Source organism: Cyphomyrmex costatus, unplaced genomic scaffold (genome assembly GCF_001594065.2).
Source record: "Cyphomyrmex costatus isolate MS0001 unplaced genomic scaffold, Ccosl1.0 scaffold164, whole genome shotgun sequence".
NCBI lineage: Eukaryota > Metazoa > Arthropoda > Insecta > Hymenoptera > Formicidae > Cyphomyrmex > Cyphomyrmex costatus.
The window spans coordinates 2149852-2167935 of NW_017275653.1; the positions used below are offsets into that span (position 1 = coordinate 2149852).

At 32.8% G+C, this 18084-nt stretch overlaps 1 protein-coding gene and 1 pseudogene across 1 annotated transcript in view; one reads left to right on the top strand and one right to left on the bottom strand.

Moving 5' to 3' along the window:
- The first annotated feature begins 556 nt into the window (after nt 1–556).
- fry (microtubule binding protein furry) overlaps nt 557–18084 on the top strand; it is a 31809-nt gene continuing 14281 nt past the window's right edge. Inside the window, exons 1-24 of the mRNA XM_018537116.1 lie at nt 557–949; nt 1386–1459; nt 1551–1592; nt 2008–2187; nt 2267–2451; nt 2512–2711; nt 2774–2983; nt 3057–3264; nt 3392–3529; nt 3600–3834; nt 3934–4337; nt 4423–5001; nt 5077–5212; nt 5283–5453; nt 5520–5709; nt 5793–5969; nt 6928–7074; nt 7472–7642; nt 7717–7866; nt 7945–8114; nt 8209–8480; nt 8654–8808; nt 9020–9183; nt 15005–15214. Coding sequence (XP_018392618.1) covers nt 1417–1459; nt 1551–1592; nt 2008–2187; nt 2267–2451; nt 2512–2711; nt 2774–2983; nt 3057–3264; nt 3392–3529; nt 3600–3834; nt 3934–4337; nt 4423–5001; nt 5077–5212; nt 5283–5453; nt 5520–5709; nt 5793–5969; nt 6928–7074; nt 7472–7642; nt 7717–7866; nt 7945–8114; nt 8209–8480; nt 8654–8808; nt 9020–9183; nt 15005–15214 — 4537 coding nt within the window. The 5' untranslated portion in view covers nt 557–949; nt 1386–1416. The remainder of the gene's footprint in view (nt 950–1385; nt 1460–1550; nt 1593–2007; nt 2188–2266; nt 2452–2511; nt 2712–2773; nt 2984–3056; nt 3265–3391; nt 3530–3599; nt 3835–3933; nt 4338–4422; nt 5002–5076; nt 5213–5282; nt 5454–5519; nt 5710–5792; nt 5970–6927; nt 7075–7471; nt 7643–7716; nt 7867–7944; nt 8115–8208; nt 8481–8653; nt 8809–9019; nt 9184–15004; nt 15215–18084) is intronic.
- On the bottom strand, nt 9239–10926 carry LOC108771752 (thyrotropin-releasing hormone receptor-like; annotated as a pseudogene).

The following is an 18084-nucleotide window of genomic DNA, read 5'->3' on the forward strand; positions in this document are numbered from 1 at the left end:
GTCTAAATAGAATAATACATAAATGCAACGATCCTTTATATAATGTTGGAGTATATAGAGATTCTACGATAAACTTCCGTGGTTGACCACGTGGTATATAGTGTGGATATATTTATTTACTCCTTTATGTGTATAGAAAGTACATACAATAGGAAGCTCGTATCCCAAGATTCTCTCTCTTTGCGGGAAACAGCGTTATTCGGTCTTATTCACGTGCATCTTCATTATAAAAATAAATCCGCATAAAAATAAACGTGATGTGCCAGCGTTTGGTACCATTTTTAGCAGCGCGCTCTCTTTACTAAATCATTTATTAGATATTATACTCGAAACTCTTATTTATTACAATATAATAAATTTCACAAGTAACTGTGAAGAATAATTATCATATGTATATAAATTTTATAGGTATAATACATATGATCGACATTTGCGTAACGAAAAAAGTAGCTTTAGCAGAACTTCCAAGTAACACATCGAGTCAATATATTAATGCAAGTGCATTTTAATGTCAAGAATTTTTTACAGAAAAGCTCGTCCTTCGTTTTTATGCTCCGAGAGTCAGTGTTAATTAACTAATTCATAGCGAGTGGCTCGGTTTCCCGACTATTCGAATCGTCGAGGCGCGAGAAGCTCTGTTGGTACATTCGACAGCGCCAGAACCTGCGAGGCGGATTCAACGCTATCTAGTGGTAGAACAGTAATAGACAGGCGGTCAGCGAACGAGGGAATTAAAGCAAAAAAAGAAGCAAAAGAAAAAAGACATCGTATAAACTTTGTGACAGGACGAGAGGAGCGAGAGGTGGAGTTGATACGCGGAGATACGCGCCAGGATTGAGCCGGAATATCCAAGCGATGTGCTGAATCGCTTCTTTCACGACGGATTTCCGTCTTCGTGGACGTGAGGTCGACGAGACGTCCGGAGCGATCGACTGACAGTACAGTGACAGTGAGCATTCTTTGAGCTTCGCCGATGTGTGCCACCGACCCGGGTACGCGGCTCCGTGTCTTCATCGCCGTGCAATTTTAATTGAACGACCGACCTGCGTAATTATCCCGGATGTACTTTGCACAGCGCGTTATCTCTCTAATCGGACATTCGTATTTAAACGTCACGTTACACGGTCTACAAACCATCACTCTAATTAGGAATCTCCACCGTTCAATTTATTTGATTAACTGAACACACACGTATATATTTACATATACATACATGTACGCGTTTATCCGTTAGATAAAGCATATTCTGTTTACGTTGAAAATATCGGTAATTCAATGATGGTAGTACAGAATCTATTTCTGTTCTGTTTGTATGATAAATAGTAGATTTCTGCTTTGTGATGTTTTCTCAAATCCTCTTATGACAAATGGTATAATTGTTGTAGACGTAATTGCATCATAATGATATCCAGATAAATGTTGCCTAAGGAGGAGGCAAAAATCAGCAACATGACTGAAGGTTGGTTATTCAATGTTTATGCTGTAATAAATTTAGGAACAATACTATTTATATAAATATAAATACTAATGAGTTTGTATTCCTATTGCAGGTGCAGAGACTCAACCAAACACGGGAAATGAGCCCCAGGCAGGTAAGTCGATTTATTAATGACTTGTGTAGCTAGCGTATAACTATGTAAAATTAAACGCCAAGTCTGATATAATTGAGTTAGCATTCGTTATAGATATCTGTTATTATATGTGACAGTAAGGCTTCATTTTTCAGTCTCTTCTATTATGTCTTATTATATCATGTTATTCAACAATAAACATAGATTTTTAGATTATCAGATTATTTAATAAATAGATATATAATTAGATAAAATGTTTAATAGCATAATAAGATTTATATTGACAGTAAAAATTAAGAACATTTTATATATTTTTTATGTATCACAGTATACCAAAACAGCTTAACATTATATGAACAAGTTTTATTAATTTCAATAGAAATATATTTCTAGTAGATAGGAATCACAAGTTTTTGTTGTGTTTTTGTGTGTGCAGAAGCCTTAGAACCAAGGGCAACACATAGCGAAGGATTATTACATGAGGGAGCAGTGGAATCAACATCACAAACTGTTCTTGAACCTATGCAAGAGCTTCTTACAGTTCATGGAGCTACGCAGGGAGAGAGCAGTGATGCTGTCAGTATTTATACTGCCAGCACTTCCGTGTCTGGCAATGGTAAGTTTGCAAAATTCGAGTGATAATATTAAAATACATGTGTACATGTATAAATATTTATATTTGTATTACTTTTAAGAATCAAGTTCAAGTAGAGTCAGCGCGATAACTGTGGTGTTGCCTTGGGGTGCTCAAAAAGAGACAGTGAAGCCACAACAAATAGGAGATATGGATTTAAGACCGGGAGAGTATGTGATGCGCATTCTGTTCGCAGAATTCACTTTACAAGCTGAAAAAAAGATGGAGGCTGTTATGACGGAACATGTAAGCAATTATTGAAACAATTATTGTTGCGACAATCTTGTTTGAATATATTATTTTCAGGAAAAACAATTATCGAAAGTTTTACAAAGAGGAGAAGATCCACAATTTGATCAACTGTTATCGGCTTTTGGTTCTGTCGCCGAACATTGTTTACCATCAATATTGAAAGCCCTTTTTAATTGGTATGAACGTCAGCTTATTGATCAGGGTGGTGATCAGAAAAAACCTGCTCCTGGAAAAGAAGATCAAAAAGGAAAAAGGTAACAAGATAATAAATTGGTTTATTTTGTAAACATTTATGATAATGAATGTATCATTTCAGTATTATGTATACAATAGTATCAGGAAGTGTAGAAACAGTGGAAAGAAGCGAGGCAGATCTCTTGCAAGAGCGTAGAGATCTTGCTGTCGAATTTATATTTTGTTTAATGTTGATCGAAGTTTTACGTCAATTACCATTTCATCCCGGACATGAGGATTTAGTAACATACATAGAAAATATTGCTTTTAAACATTTTAAATACAGAGAAGGGTAAGAGCTATTACATTGCAATAAAAATAAACACACAACTCACACAATACTTAATATTTACATATCTTTTTAGCATACAAAACGAGCCAAATGCAGCTAACATTCACATTATTGCTGATCTCTATGCTGAAGTGATAGGAGTTTTGGCGCAATCCAGATTTATGTCAGTGAGAAAACGTTTTATGGTAGAATTAAAAGAATTGCGAGCTAAAGAGCCAGGTCCTCATACTACACAGAGTATTATTTCCTTATTAATGGGAATGAAATTTTTCCGAGTTAAAGTAATTATCACATCTAAATAATATAATATTTAGTATTATTTTAAATTTGCATTATGTTTTTTAAAATAAATAATTTTTTAAAAATATTCTTTTTCTTTTAACTAATGTGTGTTACATGAATTTTCAGATGGTACCAATAGAAGAATTTGAGGCATCATTTCAATTTATGCAGGAGTGCGCACAGTATTTCTTAGAAGTAAAAGATAAAGATGTTAAACACGCTTTAGCTGGTCTTTTTGTTGAAATACTCGTCCCTGTTGCCGCTGTGAGTGTTTTAGACTTAAATTATAATTAATGCACCATTAAACATAATGTCATTATTTGTATTTTTCTAGGCTGTAAAAAACGAAGTGAATGTACCATGTCTGAAAAATTTTGTGGAAATGCTCTATTCAACAACATTGGATATGTGTACAAAGTCTAAACACAGATTGGCGCTTTTTCCATTAGTAACCTGCTTGCTTTGCGTTAGCCAGAAAACATTTTTTTTACAAAACTGGCATTACTTTTTAGCTATGTGTCTATCTCACTTGAAGAATCGCGATCCAAAAATGTGTCGAGTTGCGTTAGGTACGAAAGTACAAATTTTATATACATGATATTTTTTTAAAAGAAAATTTGATGAGAAACGAATTATGTACCTTTTTTATTGTATCTATTATATTACAGAGGCCTTATATCGTTTACTCTGGGTTTACATGATACGAATCAAGTGTGAGAGCAATTCGGCTACGCAAAGCAGACTTCAAAGCATAGTGAATTCTTTGTTTCCCAAGGGATCGAAAGCGGTAGTGCCGCGGGACACTCCGCTGAATATATTTGTAAAGATTATTCAATTTATTGCGCAAGAGAGACTGGACTTTGCAATGCGTGAGATAGTATTTGACTTATTGTCTGTCGGTCGACCAGTAAAGATAATTTTAACTCCCGAACGCATGAGTATCGGCCTCCGAGCATTTCTCGTTGTAGCCGACAGCTTACAACAGAAGGAAGGGGAACCACCTATGCCACGTACTATGGGTGTTTTGCCAAGTGGAAACACCATGCGTGTCAAAAAAACATACTTAAATAAAGTATATATAATATATTTATATGTATATATTTCTTAATGTATGTGTGTTTTATTGAATGAAACATTTTTATGAATATGTTTTTTAGATGCTAACAGAGGATACTGCACGAAGTATAGGAATGTCCTCATATTTTCCGCACGTACGTCGAGTGTTTGTGGATATTTTGCGCGCGTTAGACGTTCATTATGGCAGACCTCTCATGATGACCAGTACCCAAAATATGAACAAGGAGCCAGACGAGATGATCACTGGAGAACGTAAACCACGAATAGATCTCTTCCGAACTTGCGTTGCTGCTGTTCCACGACTGATTCCTGATGGAATGACCGGTGCAGAGTTGGTCGATTTACTGGCACGTTTGACAGTACACATGGATGAAGAACTCCGTGCATTAGCATATCAAAGCTTACAGACTCTAGTATTAGATTTTCCCGATTGGCGACAGGATGTCGTGCTTGGGTTCACGCAATTCCTAGCAAGGGATGTGCAAGATACGTTTCCGCAGCTTATCGATAATGGTTTGAGAATGTTGTTGCAATTGTTGACCAGTTGGAAGAATGCCCTGACGAGTCCTAGTATAAGAGCTAAGGAGCAATCAGTAGTAGATACTACACGGGTGAATATACGAGTAGATGTTAGCATTAAGAAATGTGAAGCAGGCCAGGTTTGCATTAATTTCTATTATTTTGGAAATTGCAATACGTAGAATGCAATTGTAAATTTTATTTCTTGTTTACAGAAAGTAGAACCTGTGTCGAATATATTCTATCTAGTAGAAGGATTTGCTTTAGTTATGCTCTGCAATTGTCGTCTTTATCCTCGACGATTGGCTGTTCATATACTTCGGGAGATTAAACTTTTGCTGAAGACTTTGGGTAATTATATTTATACGTATTGTGTATAGTTTGTTGCATCACAATGTACATTTTATATACATCTTTTTAGGAGGACCTGAAGATGATCAACCAGTCATTGATGTAATTGATGCTTGCTGTCCCGCTGTCTTGGAAAAATGTTATCCTATATTACCTCCAGCTGAGAAAGCAGCTGCTGCGTCTACTTCTAATGTAGATTTACAATGGATAGCTGATAGAAGTAGTTGTGTTTGGACAGCTGGTAATATTAAATTTATACTTTTTATATGTAAGTTTATATTATATTTATTTATATTTCACATTGCAGGTTTTCACGATGAAAACAGTACTAAGAGTTCTTCCTCGCTTAATCTAAATGGAGCCGATCCATGGGCTAGCTGTCTATTTGCTTTCCTGGAAAAGGACAGAGTACTTACGCTATGTCCAAACGCCGTCGCTCATTCTTGGCCCATTGTTTTCACTCGCATAAACTCTTTGTTTTCAGTTGTGGATCCCACGTAAGATTAAATCTCTGTAACCAGTTTGCATATTAGTTATATTGAAAGTTTTGAAGTAATTAAAGTTCTGTATTTTTATACAGGCCGGTAAATGATAATCGAGCTTCGTTATTGCGGAGTTCGACAACAGTGAGAAAACCAGTAAATGAGAGGGATGTCTATATGCATATTTGGAAAAATTATCTGACCTTTGGATACAGAGTCGTGCCACCAGTGCCGAATCCAGTTGTTCGTTGCGCCAGTCCGGATCTCAGTCTTAGGTAAGCTAGTCACATTATATAGTCATATTATAGCAGCAGTTCAGAGATATCATATTATTTCATCCTATTGTATATTATTTAATATTTTCGATAGTTTTAACTTTTAATACAATATTCATGCTTAATATATATCACTCAATAAAGTATTTACAATCGAGTGCATCGCTATGCTCGCTGTAGATGTAACTGAAACAGTTTATTTGAATGAGTAAAATGCCTCGTTTAAATATCTGCATCGAGAGAATGTATGCACACGATACTTTTAGTTTAATGGAATATTTCGATAAAATGTTGAATAATTAAAAGCTCACATGTTTAGCAGAATAATATATTAGAGCTTTAAGCGTCTATATGAAAAGTGAATCATTAAATAAAATCAATAATATCAACGGTATCGATTGGTGTTGGGTCATGCTTGTTAATGTCCACTATTTTTCGCATAGAAACGTTTATTTTATCTATTTCATGAAATATCAATTTCATCAGCGATTATTATAAATATTTTACATAATTATAAAATTGTTTTTAAGTGTTAATTCTACACAAGCACAGTTATAGAATTATAATGTTATAATGTTTTACATTATATTATATAAACACCAAGATATCTAATATTTTATATATTTACACGTTATTCTCTATCTGATGTTGCGCACATCTAGCAATGGAAATTCTTCAGTCGACTAGACTGGCACCAATTCGTACCAAATTCGCGCTTTGCATTCGGGAGCGGAATCCATACTTGCTCTGTCCTTTCTTCTATGCATATACATACTTCGCTTTATTTTCCGCAACATATTACCTCTCGCATGCTATCTCCTATCGTACTGTGTCTCATACATGTACATCTTCTCTCTATCGTTCTATCTCTTTCTGGATATTAGAGTAGTAGCTCTCTGAGCAGTAAATAATGTCTGATACAAGGAGCATTGGTGGTACACTGTATTGCATACTCTAGTGGTCAGCATACGGTGGAGTTTGGTGTGTTGTGCATGAGTAAGGAGTTGAGTCAGAGCCTGGAGAATCTCGGCGGGGCGCAGACCCTGCCGGGTCGGTTCTCTGTTCCGTCCATTTCCGGCATCTACACCCGACACAAGCGTACCAGGTGAGCCTGAGATTAACAATCGCGAACAAAACGACCATGCTTCCTTCGATGTCACCCGGGATTTAAACGGTCGTTGGTAATTCGCACTTCGTATCTTTTATAACTATTAAATCTTTATCTCTTCTTACTCTCTTAACGTAGCACAGTTTAGTATATCCCCTTCTTTCCACTGAATTTCAGCTTCGTGCTCGAATTTTCTAAGTCCTAACAAGTTTTTTTTTTTGCGCGTACTTGCGTATACCATCCTTACCTAGCCTGACGACCGTTCCCGATCGCTTCTTTTTCCGGAGATTAAATTGCGACCGAATATTCTAAAGCGCACAGTTATTAATTTACGAGCTTCAGTAACATACCTGTGATCGAAAAATAGTGAGATGCAATAGTCTCGTTTCCACAGCTCCTCGCCCGACAGTCTATCCGCGGAACGCGGCGATAACAAGTCACCGGGCACAAATGCAAGTCCCGCGGCTTTGTATAAGCTAACTGTGCCTTTGCTAAGATGCGAAGCCGTCGACGTCAGAGATGCCGCGGTGCAGGCGATTGGGAAAGTAAACGCCGATGCTCTAAAGTAAGTACGTTACCATCTGAAAAGAAATAACGAAAGATAGATTAAATTGTAAAGAGATTATTTCTTTGATATAGAGACTTGATGGAGGAACTGGTACCTTACATTCGGGAAGCTGTCGATCGGAAGCAGGAGAATATGAGACGACGAAGAAGACGCGATGCTTTGAGACTGCAGTTAGTAAGAGTATTGGAATTAATTGCTGAGTACGGAACATTCGGTATCTGGTTAGTTGATTTATTTGCACCTTTTTCTTTATTTTCTTACTGAACAAACTGGATTTACGAATATCATCTTTTTTTCAGTTCAGCGGTATTAGATCGTGAGACGCAATCTTTACATCCGACATTCGTCGAGTACATAGACGGTGCGCGCATCTATCTAGAAAATGAGACCGACAAGGAAGCACCCGCTGTACGAGACATCAAGTTACATTTCTGCAACTTTATCAGAAAAATGATAAAGAGTTTTTCATGTAAGCGATTTTATTCGGATAATTTCGATAATTGCGAAATATGAGTAACGCCTTATTAAGAGATTTATTAATCTTTTTTTTCTTATTTTTCTAGTGGAGACATGCTACACTTTGTTAAAGAGGGATTTAAGAAGAAATTTATTCATGCTCTTTGCTAGCTGGGCTGGTGTTTACGGTAGGCCGCTTACGAGCACGTCATCCTTGCAAGAAGAGGAAAAGTCTTGCACGGAATTGCAACTCTCAGCCTTGCAAGCTATGAGTGGTTTACTCTGTTGTGGATCATGCTTTAATCCGCAGTCGCTTTCAGAAGAGGGTGCGATTTTATATCAATGGCTAGATTTGCTACTGGCCAGTAAAGACGAAAAAGTAAGCTTTATAAATTGTTTTGTATAAAATTTCATTTGTAACGCGTGCATGTTATTAGCACGTTATAATTCAAAATTACATGCAAAATTGTAGTTAATATTCCATAATACATTGAGTATATTAAAGTATTTTATTTTGTACATTCTCTCTGTATATCATATTTCTTGTTTCAGATTTATACGCTTGCACGCGAAACCGTTGTGTTACTGCTCGAAGGAAATCCCGATATTGGTACGCTTTTGGACTGGGTGGTTGATCGATGTTATACTGGCGCACCGCAAGTGGCCGATGGCTGTTTTCTCGCATTGGCGACGATTTTCAGTGCCAGGTACGTACGAATTAAAAGATATAGAATGAATATTTTATATAAAAACGTTTATTAGGAGAGTAGTAGGAGAAAATACTATATGTACATACAACGAGTAAAAGATATCAGACACATACTTCTCGATAGGACCGCATATGTAATTGCGATAGAATAACAAAACTAATAAGCAGTACAACAATTGTCAATACGTTTATGCTTTTCTTTTGTTCAGGGAGTATCCTTGCGATCATTACACGAGTGTCATCAATGTAACATTAATGAATACGGGATGTCCCCGCGCATCCGTCCACGATGCAGCGCTTCAACTTCTTCAACTGTTGGATCAACGCTTCTTCGGAAACGTAGGCCCGCTTCCAGCTACGGAACTCGAAGCTGGTAAGCTTATAATTCACGTCTTTATCTCTGCACTATAATATTGATGCATTATTTTCTGATTGTCTTCTTCTAACACATATTTACTTGATTATTTTAAACTGCTATGCTGATATCATAAATCTTCCACTGGGAATTTTTGCGTCTCTTGAAAATTTTTTTTTGTGCATTGTCAATAAAGTGCAACCGTTTTATTGAACTATACCTATGCGTGAATTCTGAAATTATAAAAGAAAATTTTATCACATTGATTAAATTTGTGTTTTTTTTTATTTATTAATTTAATTGGAGATAAACAAATTTTTTAATCAATGCAATATTATTCGCATACATATATTTTGTCGTATTATATTACCTCATTATAATCGGGTAATTAAGTGTCTATTACACTGTTTTCCATGATTTGTCATCTGCACGAGAGTTCCATTTCTTTTAGCGCTTGAACGCTTCGTACACATGTAAACTATCTCTCTGCGAAAATTCTGCCCGCTCGCGCAGTAAAGAATGAAGTTTATTCCGAAACTTGTATCGAATAATAATTGGCTCATTTTTTGTCCCAAAATTAGCCACATCACCGATCTATTATTATCTTGAACTTTATTATCCTGAATTTACATATACATATAATAATTATTAAGTATAATATATAATCTCTGTAATATATAACGGTCAAAATTTATTTATATATAAACAGTAATACCACGAATCAATAATATTACGAATTAACAATAGGGAATAATATAAACTACAGTATATAGGCTTTTAATCATGCAAACATCTAATTTTGCAAAAGTACTGTACAGTGCAAATATAAAACATCGAACATTATTAAACAATTTATGAATTTTAGAAAAAATTTAACAATTATTGTCCATTTTCTTTTAGAACAAAATTTTTGTAAATTTGACTTTAACATTAAATATCAATACATACACCAACGACAGCAATCAATCTGAAGACGAACGCAGGCATATTGAGGCAAAAGAACGCACTCGAAACGAGCAGAAGCATTTTCGTGACTTTAGTCTGCGGCATTCTGTCCCGTGGAATATGAGCTCTCTCATTGGAAACATCGGATTCTATGGTCAATGTTCTTCGGATATGATCGAGTTTGTAGATGTTGCGTGCTATCAATGTATTGAAGATTACTATCATGGTTAAGGGCACGGCGAATGTCACAACAGTATCTGTAATATTGTAGGGGATTGCCCAAGATTTCCATTCTTTGTCGAAATGGCCACAGTTGGTCGAGTTTTCAGAGATTTTGGAGAACACGACCACTGGGCTGGTCAGGAGAACCGCAAATGTCGTAAATCCTATCACTATCATCTTCGCTCGGGCTACTGTGCACCAGAACTGACGACGAAGCGGCCATCTGACTGCTACATATCGCTCAACGGTGAAGGCTACCACGAACCATACGCTAAGAAAGCTACTGAGAGTTGCAAGATAGACAAAAAACTGACAGAAGCCCTGCCGATTGAATAGATCCACGTGCACCATTTTTAGCCAGGACACGAAGACTGTCAATAAGAAGCCGCTGTCGCTTATTGCTAGCGCTCCCAAATAAATACTGGACGAGGAATAACGTAGTTTTGTACCAAAGAATACTAAAACGGACATACAGTTACCCAGCAGACCCAGGAACACGAGAATTGGCGTATAATACCGTTGGATATCCTCGAAAAAATTGTTGATTTCACAATAGAATCCGTTTACTATTGTACTATTACTTTCAGTAATCATCTTTATGTTGATCTTAAATCATCAAATCGCCAAGTCATCAATGAAAAAAAAAGCGAAAAGCGGTACAATCACGCCGGGTGTAGACAACATAACAACTTGCGTCATGCACGATGACCTGAAAAGTATTAGTGTGTTCTATATAGAAGATGAAAAAGAGCAAGAGAGAGAGAGAGAGAGAGAGAGAGAGAGAGGAGAGAGAGAGAGAGAGAGGATATTACAAAACCTCACACGTTGCCTCTAGAATTTTAGACCATTGACACATGAGGATTGAATTTAGAAACAAAATCACCACTTCAAATTCGGTTGCTTGAAATTTAGAGAGCCGAGTAACTATGAAGATACAATTTAACGTGAAAAATCAGATTTTTTTTGTTAATCATGTTGTCATATTTGAAAGAAATTGCAGAACTCTTTATTTCTTTAATTAACATTAAGTATTTTTAATTTAACTACTTTTAAACAGATTTTAGTAGAATTATATGTTTTAAAATAAATGTCAATATAAGAGAACGGAAAGTGCCGAATAATATTTTCATACGTTTCTGAGTTATTTTATTGTCGCTTGATTTAGTACGATTATTTGGTGCATTCTTATCACGTATCATGAGATGCAGAGAAGTCTTTATGTTTACTAAACAATAAAAATTACGGGAAAACGACGCTTATCGCGCGCAGGAAATCCTTTGCGCAACAGATACGTTAACGAATCATTATTGCGCAAATATTGGTTCAAATTATGTTAAATAAGTGCGTCATATCTACATAATATTGCTTAAAATTTTATTGTTTTATTGAAACAGAGTACAAATTATTCAGTAACGTTTCTTTGATATACGATTCTTTCTCATTGACGTTTACTTTATTATATAAACTTGGAAACTATCTTATAACATGATGATAACTGCACAGAAAAAATTCTTATCTTTTCAACGCTATTGTATAAAAAAGATAAAAAAAATCTTGTTGCGAAAAATCCGACACAGTTTGCAATATCGGTGAATGCTTTTTTTTTTTTAAATAATGTGAACGATCTAACGCGGTCATTTTCTAAATGTAAATAATTATATATATAATTACGAGAGAATTTTTTTGATACAATATTTTCTATCTTTAGTAATGTGACAGAGTTGTATATTTATACTTTAGAATATATACATTTGAAACTATTGGCGAATCAAAAAGTTTTATATTTTTCTCTTGCTCGTTTATATATAATTTTTGATCAAATTCTATGATGTTTTTAATAAATAGTAATTGAACCGTTGCAGTTGAAAAGTGATATAAATTGATAAAAATAAGATATATATCACTTTGATATAGTAAAGCCTTGGCCATAAATATAAAATAAAGCAACCTCAATTAAATTTTCTAGGAAAAGGCGGTAATAAAAGTCAAACGAGATAATATAATATAATAAAATAAATATAGGTATCCTCTGCTTACAACTGTTTTGACTTACGTATTTTCTGATTTACAACCAGTATGCATTAAGAATTAAAAAAAGATGAAGAACAAGTGTTAAATCAAAATTAAAGTTAATCTACGTTGATAAAAAGGGGGGGGGGGCATTAATTTACTTTTTTATATAATCTTGTAATTATTTATGTCCACAATAGTCCGAGATTTCAATCTAATTGTAAGTTGAATCGATCGTAAATCGAAAATTTGACTTACAATTAGATTGAAATCTCAGATCCCGTTGTAAATCGAGGAATACCTATATTTTTTATTTTTTAAAATTGTTTTTTAATTTACTTTTTTGTTAAATATAAGAACGTTTATGTTAATTTATGGAGGTATTTTGTGCTTATGGTCAAAACTTTATAACATTTTTCGATTTTTATAATACAAACAAATCCCTTTATAAAGTGTTAATATACTGTCTTTCTCTCATCCCCAAATAATTATAGAAAAAGAAAAATATAAAAATATATGAGACGCGACGATATTAAAATGACGTAAAAATTTTTAAGAGAGGAAAGGAATTAGTATTTCTCTGTTCTTCTTTTATATTTTATACCTTTTCATAAATATAAGTAGTTTTTAGTTCTTTCTTATCTTAATTTTAAAATTATAAAAAACTCGCTAAACATAATTTTTGAATATTAATTAATATACATACCCGTTTATTGAGTTTTAATAAATGGAGCAACATGTTTTACTTATGAAACGTGCAAACGCAAGTCATTTATTGGTCCATCCGGATTCTATAGACGATTTTGTGACTTTGCCGAGAGCTTCTTTTAACCGCGGTCTTACAACACTTGAATGTTTCAATTCATATACATCTCACACACTAATGTTTTAAACGTTTTGTAAATATATGATGCGTCTTCCCGACACTTTTAGTTGGCACAACATGTGCAGTGCCGACGTTAGATACGACGTGCCTTTCGTCAGCTTCTCTTTGAAATTCTTTAATGAGTTTCTCGTTTAAGATAGTCGTGTGATACTTGATTTTAATATGTCAACGCGATTTGTCAACAAACGTAGATTAATTAGATCTCAGTAAATCGAGCACTTCAGTATCAATCACATTAATAGTGGCAACATGTTTCACTTTTTTAAAATTTTAAATAAGAAGCAACAAATTACGAATGTACATAATTATGAGAATAATTTGAATTTGATATTAGATGCACTTGGTTTCCAACATACTGTAATGCTTTTGGAGAATATATTCGAGTGCCGTCTCAACTATTTCTGCCGGGTGCCCGACGCATCCATTCCTGATAAAGCTCAGTACATCCCGTATTCCGGCTTCTGCGCATCAAAGTGATGTACAAATTCCCGCCTCTTCGTAGCACACGTCAATTTATCATATCGCAAGAGAGAAATTCATATTTTTGCAATTCATACATTTATATATTATGATGTTTTTATAAACTATATTACGAGAACAACGTTAATATTTATATACAAAAGATACTTTTTTGATATTATATAATATAATATTTTATTCTATTAAAAATTCTTTATACATATGTTTTATTTACAAAAATAGCACGTGAATTTGTTTTTATTACACTACGACGCATATTAATGTAAATTGTAATCGATAATCATAAACTGATTGTAATTATCACATAATACATTATTATCATAAATTTATTACCGCAGCTTTTAAATTTCAATGAGGTTGGAAAGATTGAATTTGTTCCGCACTATAAACATATTTGAATTCTTTCAATTCAAAGAATATGAATTGTACTTCAGAGAATATGAATTGCATTTTTCTTGTAAAAGAAGAATTACTTGTTCGTTGTGCATCCTTTGACATATTATGTATTAAATTCTATTTGTGACGCATATGTCTAATAAAGAAGTACACTTTCATAAATGCAAACAGATTATAACGCATGACGAAATTTAGTTTTTTTTTATAGAAAAAAATTAATTTAATTAATTTGACAAATGAAAAGGTATATATACATTTTTACAAATCAAATATACGTTGTAAATATAATTTATGAAATATATTTTTATATGATCAGGATTATTATTGTAACACCAGGGAATCATATACAATATAAATAAATGTTAAGTGTAGAATATTATGATATATTCTATACTGATTAATTATTACTGAAAATAATTATTAAACTTTTAAAGCGTTTAACGTATGTATATAATAAATATTATTGGGCTATTAAATATTATTCATTATGATAATAATAATTAAACAAAGGAATTTTATAGGTATTTATTATTTTATTTTCTGTTACATATTTTACTTACAGTTTGTTAATTAACTTTGTCTATAAAATCATTTCTTATAAATTTTTGAATAATCCATTCTTCTTTAGTGGAAATTATTTAGAAGTTTATCAATGAAAAAGATATCTTTTTCTGTATTTTTTTTTAACGTTAAATATAATATTAATTATTAATTATTAAGAACAAATGTCAAATATAAATAAACTTTTTTTTATTAAGTATTATATATAGCATAATTTTTTTGTAATTAAATGTGAGTCTTTATTTTATAATAGAATTTTCAAGCAATTAATGAGATAATTAACTTTTTCATTGATTGAGTAATATAATTCGATAATTTTAAACGGATCTTTTGTTGCAGGACATAATGATCCTCTTGCAAGCTCTGCCGCCACCGTGACTTCCGGGCCTGGTCAACAAAGTAATCCCGCAGGTGAAATATCTTCTGGCGGTACGATTAGAGGTGGCACATTGGATGTCCTTCTGTCGACTACTTATTGCCGCAGCCAAATGTATCTTTCACGTCAACTGGCTCAACTACATCCAGAACTCACGATGCCAATGTTTAGTGGTAAATAAACTTTCTTATATTCTTATTAATTTACACATTTTTAAGTCTGGAACTTTTTAAGTTATGTTGAAATTCGATGTCAACGAGATTTTCGAAAGAATTATTGTTAAAATTTTAAGCGTCAAACAGTTTTATGTTTTTGTATATTTTTTAAAGAATACTGTATTTTGTAATTATTCTGTGACTATATTGTAGCATTTAATATTTTTTGGTTTTATTATTACGATATTGACGTAAATTAATTCAAGGGAGAAAATAGTGTATGATGAAGCATAATTAACAACTTTTGTAGTCTGCATGCAGTAGTTAGAGAACGTGATTTAAAATTATTTCCTTACAATTAAACCTTCAATAAAAATGTTGAAATAATTACTTTTATTTAATATGTACGGTAATGTGTTTTGTATTGCAGTTTAATACGAAAACTCATTTAAAATGTAGGCGCAAAAAGTACAATGTAAAATATTAATTTTAAATTATTTAAAAAGTTCCATGCAGTTTTCTCCTCAAAGATTACGTTATGAAAAGTAGAGTGTTTATAATTTATACTTTAAAGAGTTGAGAACTATAAGACTTAAAGAAATACTCAAGAAAAGCATCTTTTTTATAAATCATAATTTTAAAATTGTTTTCTTAATATGTAAAATTTTCTATTTGCATTTGTACCGTAATAAATACGCATAAATTTTTTGTGCGTTTAAGAACAATAATTATTTAACAGTAAATAATTGAACTAAAAGTTGGTTCTTTTCGAGACATGACTTTTAAATTTACATGTAGAACGCTTCCTGGTAAAAAATTGTTTTTATGTTTTCCACAAGATTGGACTTTTATGGGAGGGAAAGCGCGTTTCATTAAGCTTCTATATTACTTTTACATAAATAACATGGCAGAGTTATATTAAAAGTAAGAAAATATTGCGAAAAAGTATCATTCTTTTTATTACTTATACGAAAGCATGTAATCCGCGTGATGAGTTATATAGAGTGTACGTGGGATTTAACAGGATTATCACAATTATTTGTATAAATAATGCATCACTGTAATGTAACTATGAAGAGATGAAAACTGTCAACAATAATTCTCATGTGTTTATGTTGTCATCAATTATATAGAGGCGTGTCGCTATCGCGAAAATATTGCCGCATCTGTTTTAATTGAACAAACTCTTATCATTGTAATTTAATATTAGAGAAACCATAAAAAAATCAAGAGATAAATAGTAGAACTTTCCTACCTTAGAATTAATCACACATATATTCACATATATGTATATATATCTACTTAAATATATGCAGGTATTTCAAGTGTAAAAATGTTAATCAGCAACATGACTTAAATATCGAGATTATTACGTATTTTGAGATGGAAAAATAATTATTTACGATATTCATTAAATGAGTATTTTTTTTATTTTATTCAACTCATTTAGTGATGCAATTGAAGTTTGATGAAACAGAATGCCTTAAATTAAAATATCAAGAAACAGCTTACAAGATTAAATCAATATAAAAATATAGAGCCTCTCGAGCCAAATAACAATATATATTAAAAACAATTTTATATACACACTTTTATATTCAATTTAAATACGAGGTTGTTGAATATTATATTGATTTATTAGCATTGAAAATGGCCTCGTGTGTTTAAGTCGAAACGTTTGTAATATATGAAATTGTTTTTAATATATTGTTATTTGACTCGAGGTTCTTTATTTTATAGAATGATTTAGTTAAACTTTTTAACTTAAACTTTGTTCAAACCTGAATATAATAACGAGCAGACATGTTTTATACCTTGCTCATTTTAACATTGTAACACAATTTTTTAACTTGTTTTTTATATGACACCACACATTTGGTGCATCGTACTTGACATGTATGCGACTAATATCGTGTGTTTGCTTGAGTGAGATCAATCAACTAGCACCAGCTGTCTAACTGATGTAGACGGATTACATGAGAGAGTAGTAGACTATCATCTCATGACTATATTACATATACGTTAAATTATTATTATATATCATCGTTTTTTTTTGTAACTCGATACTGATGATGGCTAAAAGATTAGTCGAAACGTCTAATATTATAATTTTTTAATACATGATTTATGAAATAATAGCGCAATTATAACAGCGCCAATTCCCAATAGCCGGTTGTTTTTTTTTTTATTTATTTGTATTCGTAATTCTTGGGAATTTGTTTCTTTTGTTAATTGTTAGTTAAACTCTTAAAAATACTTGAGACAAAATAAAGTTACAAGATTAAAAACTATGAAATTATTCCTTAAAATTCTAGTTTAAATTATAATAGTAATAAGATTGGTAATAAGATTTGAAATGTTCTTGTATACTATATAAATATCATATTATTCGCAGAATTTGACTTCTTAATCAAATCCGGGAATAACGTAGATTGACGAAAGGTTGACCATGATCTATCTGTTTAAGAATTTAACCTTTTAACTATGATAGCTACTATTAATGAGCCGCAAGACGCGTATAAAGTTACAACGTTTTATCTGCATACTGAATTGTTGGTTTCCATTTTAATTTTGTGACGTATATCAGTGTCATGGACCACTTTAAAAGAGTGAAGGTTTAAAAAAAATGGAGGATTGACGAGAGAAAAACGATAAAAAATAATTTTGTTGCGTGCGAATTACTGTCTTGCACGTTTCCGTCTAACCGGCTTATATCTGTTTGCTTTGACGCGCTCGAAACGACGAGAGGTTGCTTCCGTATAGAGAATAGTATAACGTAAAACTGTCGTTTTATTTCACAAAATTCTCTTGGGTGTAGCATCACACTCAATAGCAGAAAAAATAAAAAATGCGTTCAAAATCGAATCTGATAGTTATATTTTATATAT